The sequence below is a fragment of the Melanaphis sacchari genome, unplaced genomic scaffold (genome assembly GCF_002803265.2).
Source record: "Melanaphis sacchari strain LSU unplaced genomic scaffold, SCAv2.0 Contig44_pilon_pilon, whole genome shotgun sequence".
Taxonomy (NCBI): Eukaryota; Metazoa; Arthropoda; class Insecta; order Hemiptera; family Aphididae; genus Melanaphis; species Melanaphis sacchari.
This window is the reverse complement of record NW_020271295.1, coordinates 2,090,048-2,116,397: the sequence shown is the minus strand read 5'-3', so window position 1 is coordinate 2,116,397 and position 26,350 is coordinate 2,090,048. Positions and strand designations below refer to the sequence as shown.

At 24.3% G+C, this 26,350-nt stretch overlaps 1 protein-coding gene across 3 annotated transcripts in view; it reads right to left on the bottom strand.

The window, feature by feature from the left end:
- LOC112598045 (acetylcholine receptor subunit alpha-like) overlaps positions 1-26,350 on the bottom strand; it is a 163,758-nt gene that overhangs the window by 6,038 nt on the left and 131,370 nt on the right. For all 3 annotated transcript variants that reach the window (XM_025344370.1, XM_025344372.1, XM_025344371.1), the window contains exons 8-12: positions 20,579-20,715; positions 7,111-7,257; positions 4,972-5,142; positions 2,530-2,749; positions 312-472 (exon numbers count right to left, since the gene is read on the bottom strand). In XM_025344370.1, coding sequence (XP_025200155.1) covers positions 312-472; positions 2,530-2,749; positions 4,972-5,142; positions 7,111-7,257; positions 20,579-20,715 — 836 coding nt within the window. The remainder of the gene's footprint in view (positions 1-311; positions 473-2,529; positions 2,750-4,971; positions 5,143-7,110; positions 7,258-20,578; positions 20,716-26,350) is intronic.

The following is a 26,350-nucleotide window of genomic DNA, read 5'->3' as shown; positions in this document are numbered from 1 at the left end:
AGAGGGTAATTGTGGTTTTTTTAAATAATATATATTTTAAATTGTGCTTGTAAAAATTTAACTGTAGAGTTATTGTCGAATAGAATACACACCGAATAATATTATTGAAAAAACTAAAATTTAAAAATTTAAGAACAATGCTTTTATATCGAAAGAGAAACTTAGAAAGTTATTTTATGACATTTTAATCACCCCTCTACCAGCACTTCTACAATCCTTAGATACGCCACTTTTGACAGGTTCGCGTCGTATTAAAATATATTTGTTATTATGTTACATTATAATATTATAGTAAAGACTTCCATACTTACGTTTGGTATTCGCTAAACTTTTTGTCGATCGGTATCCGATCATCGTACAACGTGGGCGCTTGTAGGATAATACCTGCCGTGCCCGCGAACACCGCCAGTGTAAATATCCATAAGAATAATCTGTCCAAGACCATCGCGACATACTTCCAATCTTCTTTCACCTGCACAGAGTATATGTAGTATAACCATACGGAAATAATATTGTTTTCTATATACAAGCGGGCACCGGATAGGCGTTGAGATTGATTGATTGATTGCACCCATAGAGCGCAAAGTTTTCGTTCGAAGTCAGGCAAGTAAGACGGAATAGAGTGGCGCCATAAGTATATATGATAATATAGTAAGTTTGATAGGTATTATAATAATAAATTATAATGCTTTAAGGTTTACCGTTGAACGTTCAAAAACACGCGAGTAGACTATACAGTGGTCAGGAGAGAGTGTGTAATATTTGTTTTCAGCCGTATTTCAAAAAATAAAAATTAATAGGTACCTATATAAGTATTTTGAGTACGGCTATGATACTTCACATACGTTTCAAGATCATATTTAATCATCCTATTTTTATAGTCAAGCATCTTGACAATAAGTACAAAAATACAGTAAAAATCAACTTATTAAAACCCCCCATAAAATATAATCATATTAATTCCCTGTAAACCATTCTTATCATCGTAGATTTCTATAAACAAATTTATAAAATGAGAAAAAATATAATGACGTTACTGTGATATTTTATTGTTTCAATTTTTACAGTTCTTTCAGTTTTTAAAATCTAATGATTTTATATTTTGAAACAAAACTATATAGTAAGTACCTATGTAATAACTCTGCTATACAGAAGGTATCGAGTGTATCTTGTCATTGAGTAGGCATTTTAATGGATGTGTTAAATTTGAATCAAATGATAAGTCATTATACCTATATGATGAAAATAATTCTGAGTAAAGAATGTCTAACTATCTTGTAAATAAATTTACCAAACAATTATTTTAATAATAATAGTATTATAATTTTAACAAAATATTCTTGTTTTTTCTCAAAACTTTTTTAAAAAGTGCTTAGATTTTTTAAATTAGACCTTAAAAATACTAATAAAATCCGATTGGTTACAGAAACCTCTACCAAAATTTGTATTCAGAGTATTTTATCCAGTCATAAATATAAGAAACACATATCTTTGTAAAATTAAAATTACCTCATTTGCCCAGAAGTTAAAATGTAAGCTAAAATACTAAATTCATTTAAAAATTTTAAGGTTTATTATTTAATTTAGTGGGTATAATGTCTATAATTTTAATTCAATAAACATTTTGAAAATAAGGTATTTTATTTAACTCATTTATAGTTATTGGTAAACATTAGATTATATTGAACTTGAAGTTTTCTTGGTAATTTAAAAAAGACAGATAATTAATAAAGCTACTAAGAGAGGTTCAATTTAGTTAGTAAATAAAATATTGTCAATAGCTAATCACTTTTTTTCGTGAATCAGTTTATATACTACAATTACTGTCCGGTAAATCGATTACAAGCTAAACGATCAGAGAGAATTTTGTGTATGAGATATGCTTCGTTAAAAAATATAACTTTAATAAATCTTGAGCATACAAATATAAGAAACTAATTTGTATATAAAATGAGTACGTTTATTATTTCTTACAGTAAACAAATATTCAGCACTCATTTTTATTCACTCGCATTGGTAATATATGTACCTAGTTTTGTGATACATTTGTAAAACGATTATATATTATAATGACAATACGTATAATATATTATATTATGTAATAAGTGCTATTTTTTCAAATCATAGTATACAATTATCATATTTTTTATTGATTTTATCGAATGAATATAATTACATTTCTTTTGCGTTTTTCAGTTGTTTTCCGTATGAGTAGACAAGTTCTTAAAGTAATTGAAAACCCATTTCTTAAAAATATCATCTAGACAATATTTTTCACGTAAGAAAATGCTACTAAGGGTTTTTGAGGTCTATTATTATTTCTCAAATAAAAAAAAAAAAGAAAAAAAGAAAAATGTTATTAATAAAATAAAATATTTTTGTTGCATTTGAAATCGAGTAGAACGAGGCCAATACGATACTCATAAAATACGATGTTATGTAAATGGGGAAAGTTAATATTATATTTTACAATAAGTTTATAGAGTATTATTATCAGAGACGTGGTAAATCAGGGTTTGATGTACGTACTTTGGTCGCGTCGTCCGTTATTTTCGTGTGTTCTGCGATGAATCGGATGCAAAAACACGACTTATGCATGGCTGGAGGACAGGATGAATGCAGAAATCCGGGACTCCTAAGTAAGATAGAGCTCTTGCTGCAATCTGTTGTCATCTCGGTGACTGATATCTCATCGGACACCAGACTTTGTGCCACCCCATGTACCTGACAACTACCTCCTTCTCCATCACTAAAGTTAACCAATAAAGTATTGTAAGACATTTTTTTTAGTGTCATATGTTCTGGAAAATGTAGTAAATATAATAATAAATAAATAATTATTACATAGTATTATGATAAAATCTTAAAATAAGAATGAAAGAAACCAGAAAAAATAGCATTTTATTATTAGATATATAGGCGTTTAAGAATATTATATTGTTTTTGAGATACCTACGGGCTACGAGTACAAAGAGAATCTTTGGCGGCAGATTAAGAGTCAACAACAATTTTGTATAGAGAATGAACATAATAAAAGTTTTTCAGACTTTTATTTTTCCAAAAGCAATAAAGTTGCATGCTCTACCGTACCAGTCATAAAAATTATTTAAGCACTCGAATATTAGTGTCATTCATTTACATTTTATAAAATATACAAGTACATTAAATATATTTTGCTCTTAAATAATTCAAAGCTAACTTAGCTATATTTGTACATTAATATGGTTACATAGACTGCATAGTTTAGAATAATTATCATAATTGTTATAATTCAATATCTCGTATTAAAGAACTCAAAGCACTAAAGGTAAAAATATTGTATGCGAATAATTAAAGACGGAATACATTAAAAATGTAATTCTGTTTTAAAGAGTAGAAATAAAAGCAAGTGAAGTTTATTATTGCGGTAGTCGATGAAATTTCTATTAGAAAAACTTATAGTTAAGACTTATGGGAACAATACAAAAAAAAAAATTGAACATTAACAAAATACCTTAGACAAACACAACAAGATACAGAACTACAAAAATAACTCGAATATATGAACGGCTATCTCCCCAGGGATATTATTTTCTTATAGAAGTGATAAAACAGTATTATACTTCGCTTCATCGTGCTTTAGAATTATATGAGATATTTTTGGTACTGAATTTGATGTGAAAATGTTTTTGGTAATATTAATAATAGATAGAAGTTGAAATATTAGAGAACACCATATATGTTATATCCTAGTTTTAAAATTGCCAGATTTGTGAAACAAAAACTCTTCACTGATTTCATAAAATAGAAAATCTTTAGCACAATTTATGAACTGAGTAGAAAATGTATGATTCTCATAACTGAGTTATGTCGAATGATAATCAATTTATGAAATTTTAAAATTTTAGAACATTCATGGTTTAAGGCCTAATAAATAGCACTTAAGTTTAAATTGTATAAATTATTTAGTTTTTTGTATATAACGGTTTAATATAATTCAATATCATATTTTCTACAAACCAAAAGATAGTCAAATTAAACTTACAGAAAATCACCATAATGATATGATTATGATTTCATAAATATGATAATTATTTATTTAAATATTGATATACGTATGATTATTACAAAATCAGCAAAAAAATAGTAAGGATACATCAAAAATATTATTTTTTATTAAATACGTGGATGACTGAAGTATTTAATTTAAATTTTGTTTAATTCTATGGATTAAGAGGATGTCAGTATTTGATCATCTATAAGGAATTAAATTAAATATTGACAGTTTTAACACATTTTTGTGAAAATGTAAATTTATATAAATATTATTTAAAAATAATTCACTAGAGTTCAAAAGTAATAGTTTCATAGTTTCAAAATCATATGGAAAAACAGAACAAAATATTTTAATTTGTGATAATCAATCTCAGTAATTAAATAAAATTATTACAATATTACCTAAAACTAGACATAAAAGTTTCTAATTTTAACTTTCATAATAGTAGACATTTTAAGACAATAGTATCGTGTTTTCTACATAAAATATTAATATTTCGACTTTTTAAAAATGTTATGTTTGCAAAAAGAATATTTAAAGCCTTAGATAAAAATTGTGTGATTAATTTTGAATATTGAACGATTATATGAAATTAAGTTTTAATATTTAATAATACATGCATTGAAATCCTTTTTGCAATATTACCTAGTATGTTTCATTTTTTTTTTTTTTTTGATATTATATATTTTATTTGCTTTTCATTACGAATGTTTACATGAAGTGCAATATTAAGAATGTCTTTATGAAAAAATAGGTCATTTGTAAATAGTGAACGACATATATTATGAAATAATTAAATGTACATATTTAATGAAATGTTCAAAATAAATAGGGACCGTTTCACGAATCGAATCAGTCGTACGTATACAGGGGTGTGATATGGATATATATATATATATATATTTATATATTATTGTATATACATCACTCCTGACCTGGATAAGTCTTCTTTGGAAGTTTCTCTGGTGCCTTTCGACACGCTACTGTCATCTGTTTGTCGACGACCTTTATCTTTACCAGCTTCTGTGTTGTCGTAACCACAGCCAGCCTGGAAGAAACATGGATGTATGTCTCTACCTTTCAGCATTATTGAACCGGCGTTGAATCTATTTACAACACATTTCGTAAACATGAGCACAAAAAATATTTAAAATTTTGTAAGTATATAAAACATCTCGATTGGATTATATTTAGAAATTAATATTATTGTTATTGATATTCTATAATGTAATATTTATTGAAACAGTATATGATTTTATGTGTATAGCTACGATTAATTTCATAATATAAAAAAAATTATATTCAGAACTTAAAAAATTGAGCTCATAAAATTAACATTATAATACTATCATTCTAAAATTATTATTAATTATGATTGATGATTATTGTGTTTAGGTGATTTTGAAAATATAGACAGTATTATTCTTTTAAAATATTTTTAAACCCATAAATCGCGTTATTAGATTTCAAAGACACTAACCACGTTTCATAAATAAAATATAATATTTTTCCGAAGAGTGGGAGCGGTTGATGATTGATCATTTAAAAATTTTTGTTCTATACACGAATGATCCTATATTGCTTATGTATTATATCATGCTGAAAATTATATCCGGTAAGTTTATTATATTTGTCATATTGTAGATAGCAATGCGTTGTAATTAATATTATTTATTGTAAGTTTGTTTAATTAATTTTAGTTTTAATAGATTGTAATATTATAGGTATATTATATGTATATAATATATACGTATATTTTATATAATACGAATAAGAAATTTAATTTGCGATCGTAGTGATATGTTTGTACAAATGTAGGTTTCCAAATATATAATACCATTAAAAAATATTTTATTTTTATAAAAGTATTTAAAATATTATAAAATATAAATGATTAATAATTATAAAATTATCGTACAGTATATACCTATGTTATTTATATTATTAAAGCATATAATGGAACAACATAGATTTTACGGTTAAAACATAGTCTTATCAAAATTTGCAATACTTATTTTTTTCTGAATAATTTTTTTTGTTTATTTATTTTTTTAAATTAATCTTTACTGAAATACTTGTTTTAAAAACAACTAAAATATAAATTTATTTAATACATGTAAAATGTAGTTTATTTTAATCTTCATGCATAATGTTAAATGGTTATTAAACTTTTAAAGTAATTTGTCATAAAGTAATAATACTGTATCTAAACTGTCAACTGTAACTATATTACCTTGAATTTTTTAAAATGTATGTTATTATTTAGTATACATTTTGTTTTATATTTTAATGAAATAATAGCTCTTTCGCTATTTTAAAAACTTAGATGAGTAAGATAAATTAATAAAAATAAACAATGAAGCAATTTGTGTTTTTATTAATCGTCTCATCGGTAATTACTATATTACAATAGCTCACATCTTTCTAACGTTAAGAAATAGACTATGGTTGATATTTTGATAAAAAAAAAAAAAAAAGTTATTAGAATTTTCAAAGTATATTTAATTAATTAATTCCAATAAAACATAAAAACAGCACACAATTATTAACATTGTGTACTTTTTTAGCTAGATTGTTAAATTTTTGAAGTACCATCATATCATATAATTATTATCCATTCCATACCCAGTATTGGCTATATTTATTGAAACTGTACAGTATTAGAACTATAAAATTTTTGGTTTTGAAAAAAAATGCATTATCAATAATTTTAGTATTAATAAATTTAATTAAGAGATACATTAATGAATAATCGTGTTTTTATGTTAACCACTATGAAATGGCTAATTCAGCAAATTAATGTTATGAGAAATAAATTAATTTAATATATTATGTTGTTTTGCAGGTTATTTTTAGTAAAGTAAGCAGTAATACGAAAGTATTTCTCATAGAATTACCGCTTAAAAATAAGTAAACAGTAATTTTTAATTTATTTTATTAACGTTATTGTTATGTATTGAGCTTAAATACAAATTTAAATTTGCAAATATACAAATTTTTTATTATAAATCATTTTTTTTCATAACATAGATTTTCAAACTTAATTTATGCGTATTCATATTGTGCATATTTACTTATTTGGTTCAAATTGGTATTGAGGTCTTCGCATTACTAAAAGTCTTGGCAGTATATGAATGAACACTCTTTTTACCCAAGGTGCCATTTTGTGCGTCTGAGGTGATCGAAAATGAACGTTCAATACAACTACAGTAACACAAATGCTGAAAAAAAAAAGTTATATATTTTTTTATCTTTAAACAATATTATTATTTAATAGGTCAACAATTTATAAGAAATTTCTCTCCATAAATATATTTTGTTTATACACTGATAAAAAGAAAAATATAAAAAAAGCTCTCCAAAATCAAATCAAAGTGTAATAAAAGTTTGATTTATAATACATATTATTGAATATCGGAAATTTGTAAAAAAATATTTTATATTTAATTTTAATGATATTTGATTGTTGATGTTTACAAGTTAAATAAACAAATAAAATTGATTTAAATAAATTGAATGACTTTTGTTTATTTTTATAACACTCATACTTTACGATTTATTTATTTTTCGTGTGACATAATCAGATATTTATAGATGCAGATATTGATTTTTTGTTAGTCTCTGATATTTATAAAGGAAACAAAGTATTATTTATTGATTATCAAAAACTGGATTATTGATATTGAAATTTAAAAACTATTGTATTATTTTTAAAGTATTTATTATTTACACGCAATAAATCAATATAAAATCAAGTAATGGTAGTAATTAAGCTTAGCTGTATAGGTATGTTATCAACTGAATAAAATCAAATAAATAAAATTCTTATTAATCACCCATATCTGTATAAATATGAAGTATGCTTTTGAACGGCTTATTAGTTAATTGTTATTTTTTTCCAAGGTCTGAGAGACCAAATTTTCACTTAGTCTTAGTAATTTAAAAAAAAAGTTTTTATTAAGTGATCAATGAAATATTTTTGCATCTTTTGAAGATATTTTTTTAATATATTGTTATTTTAGCAAGTATTTACTATTTATGTCATTTATGATTTAATCATAAAATGTATCACTTATACTTCACATTAAAAAAAAAAAAAAATATCACTTAAATCTCGTGTTTATTTTTATTGTATTATGTACCTACATGGTTTTTTTTCTATTTATTTAAGTATAAATTATTAATAAACGTGATAATCATTCACTTGGTACATTTAATGCATTTAAAACTCAAACTATTTATGTATTACATAATATTGAAAAATGAAAGCGTGTATAATTATAGTATAATATATTTAAAAAAATTGAAACAATTTTATAATTTTATTTATATTAATTATGCATAATGTCTAATTTGTTGAAATAATTTATTCATACTTGATATTCCTTTATCTACAAGCTTTAAACAATTACCATGAATAAACTAATAGTTATTTAATTACTTTATTATTTAACGACAGATTAATTTTGATGATGTTTATAAGACTGTACAATTATAGCCACTTAATTATATTTCAAGAAAATAAAATAAAAATGGCTATATAAAATAATAACAAATAAGACACATCATCGGTTATATATAAATAAATATGTATATATATATATATATATATACATTTTTCTATATTATTTAAAAAAAAAATACAATTTGTAGTACTTATAATAATAACTTGCGATAACATACACTATATATTTAATTGACAGTGAAAAATTCACCCGAGGAGAAGTCTCGCATTGAAATCACTTCTACTGATGTTTAATATTATTTTTTGAGTATTTATATATTTTTTATTATTGGTGTCGGGTTATATCTCAATATAATATCAATTTTAGATAATGCGGAAAAATTCCTGAGAGAGCATGAGCCATGAGGTATTATAGTTATTTAATTAGTGGTTTGTTAAATCGTGATAAATGTTTAAAAAATAATCAGCTTAGTTTTATTTTTTTATTTATTTTCCACGTATAGTAAAATGCGTGTTTAAACATTTTCATTTTAATACATTTTATGTTTACCTACTATTATAGTAATACTGAGAATATTTTTTCATTAAATTCTGTTTATGTTATTACTAAAATTATCAAGTGCTGCTATAATATGTCATGTTTATTAAAACCAAAATTACTTATTATAGTGTAATATACAGTAAAATAATACTATACATACGAAAATTTGTAGACTTTAGAAAACTCATAAAGTAGTCTATGTTTGTTCTTAAAATATTTATGAAAAGGTCACTTTTAAATATAAGTAAAAATAATATTCAGAACGAAGGGAATATTATAATTTATAGCACATAGTGCCGGTACATACTTTTTTTTAGGAAGATGAATCAAACAGCTAAAAGGTATATTAAAACAAAATATAAAGCCAATGTAACCAACTAAAAGGGATTTCATAGAAATCTGGTTATAACTTCCTGAAACAAATGATGTATCTCCTTATTATAATTTATTACGTAGGAAGGTATTTAATGTTTATGTCTATTGATTTTAATGTATATTTTACCATAAACAGCTTTTGCTTTTTATTTTTTTTTTTTTGTAGACAAATCGAAAATATTAAAATTGGTTATTTATATTTTTAAAACAATAATATGCATCTAAATATCTAATATTGAAACCAAAAATTTAAATTTAAAATACATATATATATATATATATACATATAATTTATTTTAAAATTTTTAATAATTGATCATCATAGATTTTTTGAATTAAGATTTTATAAAAATAAGTAAATCAATTGATATTTTTTAATAAAATATTTAAATTAATAGTAAATTAACTATAAGGTATATCATAACTAATACTTGTTCCAAAGAATCTAATCTTATTTGAAGATAAATTATTAGGTACTATGCTAATATTATTGTAAATTATTGTATTATTAGAAACTAGAAAAAAAAACATAGTGGCACGGCTATATTTTTTATTTTATATTGACTGAACTGTTTGATAACTAGTTTTTATTTACTGAAAATAACAATTATTATTTATTATACTCGAAGTACCAACTAATTTGTTTTTAAAAAGATATTATGTGTTGTATAAAACAAGTTAGACAATAAGCGAAAAGTCAGCAGTAAAAAAATCAGACTTATTTCAATCATTTTTTTTCACATCAACCAATCAATATAATATATTGACTATGAATGGTCGGAAAACTTCCATGAAATATTGAATTCCATATGCAAAAATAAGTGTTAAAATAAAATATGTGCCAAAAAGAAGTTAATGAAATATATTGAAAATTGTCGTTCAAGTTTGTTTTGTCACAATGAACGAAACTGTACATTTTTATTTTGTTTATAAAAAATAAGTTTATTGTTTTTCACGGATGTTGTTAATAAAATACAATGATAAGAAAAATGTAATATAATTTACACCATCAAATCGTATTGTTATATTTAGACAGAAGATATTAAATTTAAAATCGTGTGCAGTGGTGCAGAGAAATAATTATTTTATAAGTTTAATGCTACAAAATAACACTGTTGTCGTTTAATAAAAAAATAATGATGAATATCGTATAAAATATTTTGGATTTAATAATTTATAACTATAGTATATATTTTTTATTTTATGGCTTAAATTCTAAATTAATTAATTGCATGTTATCAACAGCTAAGTATTTTTTAGATATTCCATCGAATAATAATAAAATAAAATAAATATTAAAATGATAAATTTTAATTTATTTAAACATGTTTAACAAATTGTAATAATTAATACTTTTCTAGAAAAACAAAATGAACAACTTATTTGTAATTATTTCTATTAAGCTTTTTTAAGTTTCACCACTATAATGAACACTGAATACAAAATTGTTTGCAGAGATTCAATTAAACAATATTGTGGCTTTAGGTTTGTTTATTACGTATATATATATAAATTATTAAATTATTCACTATAGTATTAAAAACAGTCTACAGATATTTTCTGGAATAATTTTCCAGTTATTTTAAAGTAGATTTATTTATGTTTAGTTATTTACCGGTCATTAGGCATAGTATAAGGACATTTTCAACCGTCTGCTTTTTTGAAATAACTTATAATTTAGGAAACAACCAGTAAGTAATGGCTATTAGAAAAGGAATTAAACCTTACTAACCTACTCAAGATACTTATTTGTTTTATTTTTCTTTTTAATCACCGCTGAAACCTAAAGTGAAACAAATATATTTAGGAAAAAGATTTTTTTGATTATAATATAGTGTTTCTGTTTAGTTTTAATAAATCAAGATAAACAGTGTAAAACTAGTAGAACACTATATGTATTAAAACATTTGTATTTAAATACAAACGTTTGTTTTTGAAGTAGTGTAAAATAATATAATAATATGGAATCCTTGTAGCGTAACGTTTTTACGGACAAAAAAAATTGCTTTTAAATATTCGAGTTAAAAGTATTAGAATGATAAAGCCGAAAAAAAGAGTGTTTGTAACTGGACGGCATTTTAAAGTTTTCACGTCAAGCAAAAAAATAATAATAAATAAAAAATAAAAATAATGTCTGATTATGATATATATATATATATGTATTTTGTATACGTGACCTTTACTTCAATCTAAAATGGAATACGTGAGAGCATTATCGTGTCTCTCTACATTTATGTCCACTAAATGGGGGAGGATTCCGAAGACGTTTTTAGTGCTCTTTTTTCTGCGATATACTACAGCCTACCGTTTGGCCAATATCACGAATACTAGATATTTTCCTTCGTTTTCCGTAAGCGATAAAGAATGAATGTTTTTATTATTAATGGTTATGGGTCCAATTGTAAGAAATACTGCTCATAAAGTTGGATAATATTTCAATATTGTCTTATTGTCTATGATAATCCTGTAAAATGGAACACAAATAATTGCGACGTAAAAAGATAATGATATAACGAAAGTGGTATAATTTGTCATTCCGAATAAGTTTATTCTATATAATATGCATATCGAGTAAAATTCACCACTAAAACAGAATATTATGTTATTTTTGTGACTTTTCAAATGAAAACTTTTATTATCTTAAAAAAAAAAATAAAAATATTTAATAAAATGTACTATTAAATTAAAATAAATATTCGTTTAATCATTATAGTATATAAAAAATAATATTGTAATGTTTAAATAAATAAAAAATATATTAATTTACAAACAAATAACATTAAAACAAATAAAATGAATAGTTTAAAATAATAAATAATAGTATGTCTCAACCGGCGATTAAAACTTTAATTATTCGGCAATATTTTAAGTTAATGTTTACGTTATCACCTTACACGATACAAAAATTAGACAGTCCGTTTTAATTAAAATTACTACCTATTTAAAAACTATGCAGCTCTGATGCAGACGTTCACTGTTATTTGTTTAATTTATTAGAAAAACTTTTGTTTTTTTGTTTTCTAACAATAATAATATAAGTGACCAATTATTAAACTTATAGAAATTATGCAAATAATAGCAATACCAATAATAATTTATGTGTTTATATAATTTCTTTTTGACGAATGAAATGCTGTTTTATAAAAAATTAAAATAGTATACTAAAATCTAATACAAACTACAAATAACAGTATAAAAGAAAAAATACATTTAAAGTGGAGCTATTCCCACAATAATAAACTATTTATCAACAAAAAAAAAAAAAAAAAGAAAAGAAAAAAAGTTTAAGCTCAGGTGATTTTATATATTTTTTTCAATTTATTTAGTTTTGATGTTAATCATACCACAGTTTTTTTTGTTGCAATATAACTGTCAAAATATTTTAGTTTCTAATATACGAGTATGATAGGCAACATTGTTCAATACATTAATTAAACTAAGTTTTTTTAATAAGTATCATTCACTGTATTACGGTATTAATCGTTCCGCATTGCAGGTGTAATAATAATAATATGTTTATTATTAGTTAATAGATATAATTTTTGATTACATGTTTCTGTTTCAATTAATCACGAACATTTCAAAACTTCAATATCGTTGAAATATTAAATGTGTCAGTGCTTGTCATTGTGGCATGATACGCCTGCTCATATTGTTAAATTATTGTTGTTATAAAATATAATGAAGCTATTGCGTGTTAAACGACAATGAACAAAATTAGTTTGTACACGTTTGTGTTCAATGGTATGTTATTAACTGTGAATATATTAAATGTTTACAAAACGTTTTTAACTGTTTTTTTATTGAGGGGTGTATTTAAATTGATTGAAAAATAATAAGAAAAATACATTTTTAACACAGTTGACCGAATTAATTGATTCATTAAATATTAACTGATATAATAATTTGTTTTATTGTGAATTAAAATAAAAATTAATTGAATTAATTTATTTGCTATATTATGTATTAGATTTTATCAGTTAAATTATGTGGTTAGATTGAGCGTTGTTTTTATAAATCGATTAACCATCGTCGTTGTAGCATTTATAAGCCAAAGCAATGAATATATAAGTTTTGTCAGTTCTGAAGAATTATGTATAGGAGTGTTAGAATTGTTATTTTGATATTAAAATAAATACCATAAATCTTATTATAAATTAAGGGTAGAAAAATTCCTAATATTTATCGAGATTATTATTCGTTTGTGAAACTGGATCGACATTAAAACACTACAGTTACATATATAATTTTACATCCAAAAGTATCAAAAGTTAAGCTCGTAAAAATTGAGAGTATCGAAGTCGAGGTCAGTTTTCTAAAACGATCATGGTGACTTAAAAGAGAAAAGTGAAATCATATTTAAGTCTTTTGATTTGGCCTCTTATACCATGTCTCGTAAGAGATTTATATCGTGCCTATTAAAGAATGAAGTGAAATATGATAACTGGGATGAGTTCGCAACTGGGTATTTTAATAGGTTGCATAGAAAAATGACGACCTGTGAAAACAATTATTACCTACATGCACAAAGTTATGACGAATGATTTTGATGAAACAAGGATGGTTTTTTGGGGGATCGTTTCATTTATCAGTCGTTAAGAAAGTGCCATTTTTTAAATTTAGGGAAAAAAATTATGGAGGTTCGTAGTGAAATTACTATATAATCTATCCTTCTAGTCCTCAATCACAAATGAGGAAAACAATTTGTGTAGGTTAGATGTTTACTGTTACACCGTCCAAAGTGTAACAAAAGAACTTCTAGAATAATCGATACGGTTTCGATTTGTTAACATTTTTATAAGGCGCGTATAACGTTATAGAATGACCGCTGATGTACAAAAGAAATGATATAATCGATATAGCTATTCAGATGGAATTTTCGTTCCCCGATGACTTCAAGGAAATTAAATCGACGCAAAATGGGGCGGTGGTGGGGGTGATGAAAAACAAATGATTAACTCATTGATAATTTTTTTAGTTCTCTCAAAAGTAAAGTTATAGTTTTCAAAAACAAAATGTCTGGAAAAAAATCTGTTCGATAAGATTTTATTTTTCATTTTTACTTACTTATAATATAATATATCTGTGTAGGAAATAACTCGATTCGATGGAATCCTTGAATTTAAAATAAATCGAATTCAAATAACGGGAGAATGATGAAATAAGGGGGAAAAATCACGAACAAAACATTCAACAAAATGTCAGGTGAACTGTGACACTTTCATCAGCTCCACTGTTGAATGATTAATAAACCAGTCTTTTTATGGCTTGGGCTTTGTAAATGTCTGAAACAAAATTCGATAAATATCTATCGATTTGTACGTTTAGTTATTAAAATTACACACACACTTGTGTACTTTTTGTATTTCATCTACACGTGTATATTCTTGAACTCTTTCTTTATGATGACATTCGTTATATGCGAACGGACACTTTTTAACAACAATAACGATAAACCACACTATTACCAACCAATTTATGATATCAGACTTCACCAAAGTACTATTATCATTTATTATATTATATAATATAATATATACTCAATTATATTATATAATAAACGTTTTTCTGCGACGACAGTAGAAATAGAATTTGGATGTAAAAGCGGAAACGTTTTAATTGAACTTTACAAAAGAAATTCTGTTTGTGCGATTCCAATTTTGTTTTATCTGCGCATCTACTCGTATGTGGTAGGTTAATGTGGCATTTGCGTGAAACAAATTATTTAAATGAATACAACAATTTGTGAATTTACAATTTAGTATCATATAATATGGCAAATATGATCACATACTTGATTCATTTTTATCTCAATCAATAAAATTTAAGTATAAATTTTTCTTGTTCATCTTACTATGAGTATTATAAAAGAGATTAAAATCATCCATAAGACAATCATAGCATCTTCCTATGTATGGAAATTTTATCAAAAAATTCTACAGATAAATTCCTTTTAAGTATTAAAAACGTTAACTTGTTAAAAAGGTAAATCGGTAAAACTTCGTCCAACAAAAACAATTTTATGTTGTAACTTAGGTTTATTTATTATGTTTGTCTATTACATATTGTAAATATCTTTAATAAATAAAAAAAAAAAAAATAAAAAAAACATAGTTTGTTAAAACTGTTAATATTGACTTGTTATAAGACTTCTTCATGATACATAATCTATTTTTGTAGTTTTTCACGTTTATATGGCATTTTAAATTATAAGTGAGTAATGAACATTTTTATATTATAATAATTTATATTTATATACTTTCTTATAATTTGCTTTGAAATTATAACTAAAAAAAAAAAATTACTAAAAAACATAAATATTACACGTCATTCTCTAATTTTTTAAATAATTAATAAATTAATTCATTTTTATATTAAAGATGATAACACAAAATGTGTTCTGTTGATTTCACATTTTCTATATTTTTAAGTTGGAATGTTTTATAGGCTATGATAAATAAAATTTTTTTTTATTAAATATTGTTAAGCAAATTATTTTTTAATGTTTATTAATATAAATATTGAACATTTAAATTTGTAAATTTATTAGGCTTTAAGTACTATGATCTTAGAATATTATTAATTATAATAATTAAAAGAAGGAAAAAAAAGATTACAATAGTTGAATAAAAAATATATTAATTTTGATTTTAGGGCTATGATGGTTTAATAATTTTAGTAAGTAATAACTATACTAGACTCAATATTACATTATTATTTTATAATTGATAAAAATCATAATCAATGATTATTATCCCTGGGTATATAAAAAGTTTAATAATTTAAAAACTTTTCATTTAAATTTTTATTCAAATACATCAAAATACTCGAAAAAATAATTTGATTAACTATGTATAGCACAATGGACAGTTCTTCGTTGTGAAAAAGAAATTTGTGCCACTGCAAGATACGTATTAAATGTTTTGAAAAAAAAAAAAAATCATCAAAATATATATAATTGTAGTCTTCATGTATATAACGAAAAATTTGAAAAAATATAACCTAATTTGAATAACTGTTGTAAAAATTAATCAAAGGGTGGATCACGATGGTAAATCGAATGTTGTATATCTATCATAATTACAAACTTCACATTTGTTTAACGATCGTATATCCAAAACAGTTATTCGCGTTATTTGTAATTTGTATTTTAACAAAAATGCGTTCCACTGTTCGTATTACATTATCGTGATTTGAAAATAAAGCATTTAATCACAATAATGCATTCCTGGTTCGATTGCGGATAAAAAGGAATGAACTTTATAAATATTTAATGAATACCAGCTTTCGCTATATAATGTTAATATAATATGTTGAGTTATTTTCGGAAAAAATGTATCGTACTTGACCAAGCATAAATAAAATAATGGATCATTTTTCGGTAAGCGTGGTAATGGGTTTATCGGAAATCATTCGGTTCATCGAAATTTTAAGCGCCGTGCAACAAAAAAAATCGTTTTGATAATATTTTCTGGAAATATATGCAAACACGTGAAAAATAATGTTTGATTTTAAGTATATTTTCGTAAATCGTTAACAATCATTATTGAATATCATTAGTTTTCGAATAAACCAACCACATGTCAAAAATAATGTTATAATTATTGTGTATTGTTTTCAACTAACATAAATGTGTTAACATATAAATATATTTGATGAATGATTTTAGGTCTTAAACGTCAGCCAACCCATATTAGTCGTATAATACTTCAGGCTACGTGCCTGGGTCATAATTTGTTACATAAGGCTTAATCACTGTTCCTCGTGTACCCTATTTCTCTCGTAAAGACGAGTTTTGTAACATTTAATAATCAATTGTACGTCTTTTTCCTCAAATAAATTGTATTTAAAAATCAATACTTAACTCTCCTTTTCGTCAAACATTTCTCTTTATTGAACCTCTATTGTCTATAACATCCAGCTATTTAAAATCATTTTAATTTTTATTCGCAAACAGATTTAAAATATTGTAAGACTATAGGTCTTATATAATATTTACACTTAATTTATTTCTGTTGTAAAAAATATTTTTAATTATGGCAAGCAATAAAGGGTCAAAATATGATGTTTCTAGTTTACTACTTAACTAAAACAATGAAAATTAATAATTACAAATTTTGATTATATTTATTATCCGTGCATGATAACGTACAAAACGATTTACGCCTGCATACATACCTTAATACTCACATTATTGATAATAAGTTTCTAAAATTCTGATTTCTAAAATTGTCTAATATATTGAAATCAGATTTTTAATTACATAGATTTTTTTTATACTATTTAAGAAATTGTTGTGACATTTTAAACTTAATTATTAATAACCATATTTTTATTATATTCTGATAATTTTTAATAGTTACAAGATATTGATAGATAAGTATTAAACGACTATAATTTTCAAATAATCACAATAACTATATCTTAAAATTGTATAATCATCGACCTATTATACTTAATACACAAAGATAAAAAAACCTTCTCGTTGAAATCTTGATTTGGATACATCACAATTTAAAAATAAAAATGCCATATTTTTAATAATGTACTAATAAAAAAAAAGTGGTACTTATTTGGAATTAAAAAGTTGGTATTGCCCCAGAACACCACTCAAACGGTATAAAATTGTATGCTCTGAGTAATTGACATTCTGGTCCTCAAGTACACTTAACAATTTTAAAAATTGAAATTGTAATGAATTTATAGCTAAAAAAAAATTGGTATGTAATGGGGATTGAATTAGTATGTATATTATGTAAACAGTAAAATACTTATCGAATATTCGATATCAATTTAATAGCGGCGTGGAAGTGTTAACCAAATATAATACTACTAGTTTAATTAAGTATCCGTGTCTACGCATGTGTGTATAATTTTGAAAGCTGTGTGCAGCAAAATGCTGGATACTATACATTATATTATACTTATATCGAGCGACGTTACTGCAGAATATTTGAAGTACAGGACTTGACATTATTTCGCGTAAAATGTTCGAAAGCTCTTGACTATGGCGCACGGCTTAAAATATACGCGTTTAATACCGTGGCTATAATATTATAATATGCGTGTACACGTTGTATGTACAACGTGTACACGGGCGAAGTTAATATCAAAACTATGAATAAATTGCATTAGTAGTGCACTCGCGATGCAAACGGTTTTAGAGAAAAAAACGCATAAGAAATATGTAAGGTATCGTGACAGCTACGCCATAATATTACACACAGGTACCTATGCAAACATGAGGCAGTTTAATGCGAACATGGAAATTAGTTTTCTTATTTCTAGGCGAAACCGATCGTTTGTTTCGCGTGTTTGAATTTCGAATCTCTAAACCTATCGTGGAAGTATGCCGTGACGATTATATCGTACTGTTGGTGTACTGATGCTGCTGCAGTTAGTATAATCTTCCATATTAAATTAATTTCGTCTGTCACGTTCAATTTACGTCGTTCGTGTTGTGCATAGATGAATATAATATTCCGATGGGGTAGCTACTAAAAGTAATAATATTATAATCTATGTTGCTAACGTAATTTTTATTTCTTCCTTTCAACGGAAACTATGCGTGTTCCAGCCGAATAAGAAAATCTACTGTCGTATGTGTATTATTACGACAGAGTTGTATTAAAGAAAAAAAAAGTTTATTAGCTAATTTATTGACGTTCATAGATTTATAAGTTAAATTCTCTATTCGTGTATTAAATAAGGTCCATTCGAATAATAGTAATCTATAGATTGGTTTAAAATCGTTCACTTAACACATAAATATTATAACTTCAAAATAATACAAACCAAAAGTCTAGGTCAACTTGCAATGTAATTTAAAAAATACTTACGAATTTTTATGGTTTTGATAAAGTGTTTTAACATTTGGACATTAAATGTATACAAAAATAATTATCAGTACATAGACTTTCGATCTTTAGAACTGTAGTATACATAACTAACGCGAACAATTTATTGTGTATTAAATATTCAAGGTTTTTGTCGTAGAAACATTTCTATCAACATAACTAGACAAATAATCCGGAAAGTTAAAATAATATCATATCTTAAAAATAATAATCTTAAAGTTTGGGAAAAATCATAAGCATCTATGATTATTTATTTTAGAACTACAACATGAGAATAAATCAAAAATCGGTGTTGCGTTATAACCCTGTATATTATTATTATATTCCTGTTTCCTGTTTTTTTTTTATCAGTTTTATATTTAATAAAAGTTTTAAGAATTTCATACTTATTTTTTGTTCAAATCTTTTAGTTCAAATTTGTACCAGAAACCACTTTTAACATTGACGATTGAAGCATTTTTGTGCTCTAAAAAGTTGAAAGGTCTTATTGTGAAATATGTAGTGTACTGATATTGAGTTAAGTTTATACTTATCACATTTCATAACAAGCATAATATTAAAAAAAAAAAAATAATTTACTAACTGGTGCATCATTTATTTTTATGCAATAGCATTGTTTAGAATGGATATACGTATCAATTACTAATGAGCTAAAATGTACTTTTATATTATTAAATATTATTAGCTAATAGTGTAAATATTTCTAAAATTTAGTTTTGAGTAAAATTTCATATTAAAACTGTGTACAACGTTAAAAATTTATTTTTATAATTTTTCTTAATAACATTTTTTATTTTTTATAAAGATTTATTTTATTATATTTATTATAATATCATGATATAACTGTTCTACATATTTTTTTTACACTTTCAATAATAATCTACTAATGTTATATTATGCCTAATAATTATTTTTAAATTTGACATGTGTACTTAATTTATGCTTTTAGGTTATGTAAAATTGCAAGACAATAACTTATCATGTAGGTAACATTTAATTTTTTTTAAATTAAAAAATTGTTTATGTGTAAATTTGTAATTTATGTGTGTATTTTTATAAGTTATAAAACAGTTACAAAAATATGATACATATTTTATAATTTTCTTCAAAACATTTATAAAATAAATATTTTTTTTTTTTAGTTTAACAACCTATTGTTTATTTTAACTTATTTTTGTTTTTACATAGTCAAAAAAAATAAATTATTTTATAAATTTAATCTTTATCTTTTAAACAATACCATAATCATGAGCTACATCAACATTTTCATAATATTTCATTAAATTCAATAACGATCAACTTACCTTATTGAAACCAATATCATAGCAAATATCAAGTATTTTCCCAGTAATGGAACTACTAATGATGTTGGGGGTATAATTTCGACAACCAGCAGGAAAAAAACGTGAAGACTAATCAAAATTGATATAGATAATGTCACCTGAAACGAAAAATACAGCTGTTATTAAAAATAACTATTATCTAAAGCATCTATAGTATTATTTACTACAAAATATATAACAAGATACATATGTATCTTCATTCATAATAAAAATCTACATTTCAAGAGAATCTTAATAATGTGTTTAGAGATAAATTTTAAAACGAATAGTTAAAATAATATCATTATTACAATTAACACATAGATAGAGTTCAAAATTATATTAAACAAAAATGTTACTGAATATGATAATTTAAATTTATATTCCTTATACATTTTTATTTGTAGTATTTTACTTAATATTTACTTCATAATTAAGATCGACATTTTATTTTTAAATTCTTTAAACTTACCAACTGATAAGTTTGTTAAAAAAATACTCAAAATAATTAAAAGTAACATATGTTTTCGTTGATACAAAAATAATGGAATATATAAAAAAATATGTACATTTTTTGTTTGAAAAACAATTTTAAATAATAACAATAATAATAATAATAATAGCCGATCTGCATAGTTTTATTTTAAATTCTATCAGTTTTGTTTTGAAACATTAATCTTATTGCCCACAACATTTAAATTACATAATATTGTTATTAAATTCAACTCTAGAAATATGTATATTCATTTATACTTTATTATTGTGAACTTATAATAATATTATTATACACATGTTTACGAGTTCATAAAGTTTTTAATAAATTACTTAGCAATATCATCGGTCAAAAAACACCAGCGGTTTTTTTACTATTGTTTTTGAACAAACATTTTATAACATATACATATTTCATATATATATATATATATTTATATTTAATCATCAGAATGTGTACGTGTAATTTAAAAAGTGATATAGTGCGTTATGGAAAAATAAAACAATATTGTCATGTTTTGTACATCGAAATTTCCGTAAAAATAAAAAATTAGTTAAACTACAGTGTGAAGGTATTTATCTTTCTACATTTTTCTGCGTTAAATGAGATTTTTTTTATTTAGATGTTCACATATTTCGATGTAATGATGTATTACCGTCTTACCGTCTTAAGTATTTTTTTTTAAGTAACGCCAAAATAGATAAACATATATCATGGTAGTGAGCTTATTCGCAGACGCACAATTGTCTCGATGCCAACGATACTCTGAGATTTCTATCAGACGGCTTTCAATACATATTATAATATTATTTGTTACGCATTTACTTATCTTATGATAATTTAAAAGCAAAAACAAAAAAGAATCACTATTAACTTGTGAGTAATTTATTATGTTCAAGTCCAGGGGGTCGAATTGTCTTAGAACGAACATTTTTTTTTAAAAACGTTTTTGGTCTCTAAACTTGAAACAAATAAACTATAAAACCCTTGTAGTTGACATTGACTATGGATAATTTTTATTCGAGTTCCGTAAATATGGCGAAACTTAATCAGGTGTTATTAACAAATTTGATATACATGAATTTTTTTTCTTTTCAAATTGAATTTTAGCTAATGTAAATAATGTAGCTCGTGTTTTGTTGACTATAAAATTCGCATAATGATAAATATTTAAACTATATACATTTATAAATTAATCATTTTTTTTTTCTATTTTATACATAACTAAGAACATAGGAAAAATTGTAAGTCTTTTTAGATATTAAACTAAAAATATTAAACATCTTTTGACTACCTGAGTATAATAATATTATTTCAACGAAACTAATACGCATTTACACAGTGAATACATGATACATGCGACATGTTCGATGGTAAAACATTATTATGAAATAACTCTCGTGGGCTCGTAATTCGTATATACCTAATATGTTGAATAATGTATTAGTTTGGCGACTTTAGTGTTTGGTTCGAAGAACACGCTCATTAAATTCGTTTGGTCTGTATAGTAATGAAATACAGTATGTCCCAAAGTCCCATATCATTCTACATAGCTCTGTGAGACTTTAGCACATCAATGATTGATGTGAATTTAAAATGTAGTTATTTAAACAGTTAACAAAAAAATTTCAATTTAATTATATCGTAAAATTTTGCATATATAACTGTTGAAAAACCCGTATATATTATGTATTCATATAAATTTATCATGGAGATAATATTAAGTCGACACGGTTATTTTGAGATACTATACTGTATATAAATCGTTCAAAAAATAAAATTCAACAACACACGTTGTTTGGCAACGGCAATTTCAAAATTCAATTAAACCTAGTGGTAATTAAATCAAACTACAAATGGATAAAATCCAGATTATCATTATACAATATCGGAATTATACACCCAAATACACATATAGTATATTAATATATTAGGGTAAGGATGGTCGTTAGGTTGTATGTGCGACGATTACCCGCAAAGCCGACTGAATAAAAATTACTTTTCAAATATATCAGCTTACTGTCTATATTTTCTGATCTAAACTTACTGAATTCAAATCTGGTAGGTTATTTTTAAATAGTAACGACAGTGGTTTCTGGATATTTCAGGTGAAATGATTCATGAGTTTATAACGACCAAAACGTCTATCAAATAATTTTTAAATAATAATGTGTATAATAGCGTGAAACAATGAAACGCCATTACAATATTTATATTTTATTATTATACTGTCCATAATATATTAAGTATATCTCAAACGCTTGAAAATTTTACATTTGCTTTGTATTATCATCACGGAGTATCAATATAAATTATAGGTATAAATATTTTTGAACGCTTTAAAAAAAAAGTAATAATAATTTTTGGCCTACTAAAAACACGTGTCTCGTTTTATCACTTGTCTTGCGTATTACAAACGCTTCTTTGGTAAAGTAAAATATGTTAACATAGTATTTTAATGTCATAGAACTGTTAAATGGTATTGATTAATATGACTGATATCAAAACATCAAAATCTTTTCGTACTCGTCCGTTTGATATTATTCTGTCATTGACAAAATATATTAGCGATAGACAGCATTTTATAGTTACTAACACGTATCAAATGTTATGTCAGTTTTTAATTTTTTCTTTCTATTAAATTGAGAGTAAAATACATAATATCACATATTTTAATTAAAAATGTCGCATGTTCTGTACCTGGATTTACGAACGTTTTTTTTATATATAGTCGTTTGTGTTTATATATAGGACAATTACAAATTGATACAGCTAACTGACCTTTAGGCTATGAACATTCTAATGTTTATTTAATATTATTATAATATGTGATATGATGACACGTGATCCCGTGTAATTATAATTTATAACTTTAAGCAAGCGTCATTATATTGTCATAGGGATCTCTAAGTGCTCAGACATACATTATTCATTATGGACTCAATCCATAATAATTAGACAATTATAATAATAATAATAATAATAATAATAATAATAATAATAACAAGACAACTGCCACCACGAATAGAAGTATGTAATCGCTTTTATATTGGAAAATTAACTACATTGCAGCTTGGAGATCTTTCCTGATGAAACAGATGCATTCAAAACTATGTTCACGTCGACCGCTATAAAACACACAAGCACATCCTGACAAGTGGCGCGTTTTCTACATTCACAATTTTTCTTATCGTATATTACTATTATTATTATTATTTCCATTGCCGTTTTTGTGTTGTAAATTTTGTTATATTCCATGCCAGTCAATCGTGTGAGTTTGTTTTAATCATTTGAAATCTCTTTTAATCGTAATAATATTACGTGCTGATGTCAGGTTGTTTTATCTGCCATCAAGTAATATTATATAAATAGTAATTAGTAATTAAAATGACGGAGATCATTGTTGACAAAATGTTTATTGAAGTTAACACATTATTTGTTTTCAAATGTTCATAACAATCGTATTTTATGAGTAATAAATTGACTTTTCAATCACGATTTTAAAACGCATAATAATTGCAATACTTTTAATTTAATATTAATGATTATTTTGGTAAATATTTTTATTATATTTAATAAAACGTAAATTTAAAATTTAATTGTTTACCATGCGATAATTATTTAATGTTTTTTTATTTATTACGTTTATTGGATATATATTTGTATGTTCATTAAATGAACAAATAAATTGCTTTTTAAATGAGTAAAAATGTACATCACTCAATAGTATTAAATAGTATTAACACGTAAATTTGATAATATTTACGAGTGATAACAAATTATAAAATGTTTGATTTATAAAACTGAATCATGCGAATAATGGAATAAAAGTGACACACTCTATTAAATAGATTCGAGTTGATAGATTTAGACTTATCCGTTAACCGATCACGAAATAAGTTTTTATGAGTAGTTTAATATTGTAAATATTTATCAGAAATTATCGATTTTTTGTCTCTTGGTCAGATTCGGAAATGATTAAAACCGTCAACGTTAGTATGGTGACCCTTACTTTTGTTGAAAAATTAGAGCATGCCTTTCTTTATCACTGCCGCTTATCGTCGGTTTACAATTTAAATTAGGATTAAATGACTTTTTCTCGGTTTGTCACATTTCATAGATCATGATGTATACCTTATTCAACTTTGTAGTTCGTGGAAGGTTTATGGTCATTGTTTTCCATGCTAATTTATTTGTCGTTTCTATACCAGTAATATATGACTATGGTGTAACTTATATAAAACAAAATAAAATAAAAACCTCAACATTTTTCAATTTAGAATCCCTTTAGTTAGATACAGTAATGGTTTTCTTGTTGACATCGAATTATACAGATTTGATTTATTGTATATGTTTACCTATTATTTATAAATTGTTTGCAATTACATTAAAAATGGTACATTTCATACTTTTTACTCGTACGTTAACACTAAATTCAAATAACAACGTAATATTGTAATAACACTATTTAAAATTACGTTAAGCACGTATTAAAATAAAATATTGGGTTACTGATACATGTTTGTCGTTATTTCAGACTTAAGTTAAAAATAAATGTTAAGTACACGCCATACCATTACTTGGTTTGCATGTTCGTTGAAAGATCTTTTGAGCTCAAAACTACCACGTTTTAATGACTTTCTTAATAGTATATTGTGCGTGACTTGCATTTAGTTTCATTTATCATAAAGTATGCCAACTTTTGAACTTCGTCATAGATAATAATTCTTGAAAGTTTGACTTGTGAACAAAAAACGAGTTCGATTAGATTTTTATTTAGAATATTCACTTATTTATAATTAAATATTTAAGTTTGTGGTGGGTATTATTATAAGAAAGATGCAATTTTAGGCTTTTAATGAGTGTTTAAAATATTTGAATTAAATATTCACAGTTAACAGATGATAAACTTAACTGACAAAATTATAAATACGTTATACTTATTGTCATGTAACTGCACGTGTCTGAAATCTTATTTTCGAAATATAATTTGTAGAATATTACAGAAACTCATAATAACGAGGAGAAATTTCCAAACGATTTCTCGGTTACAAATACTAGAATCTATATTTTCAGGGTGAAAAATTGTATGTATTGGTTGGCCAATAAATAAACCACAAAAAAAAATTGTTTTCATTAAAAATATGATTTTTTTTTCCTAACTTAATAGTGCTTACTTTGTAAGATTTTATAAAAAAAATTTTAAATATATTATATATAATATATAAGTATATATTATATATAATATATAAGTATATATT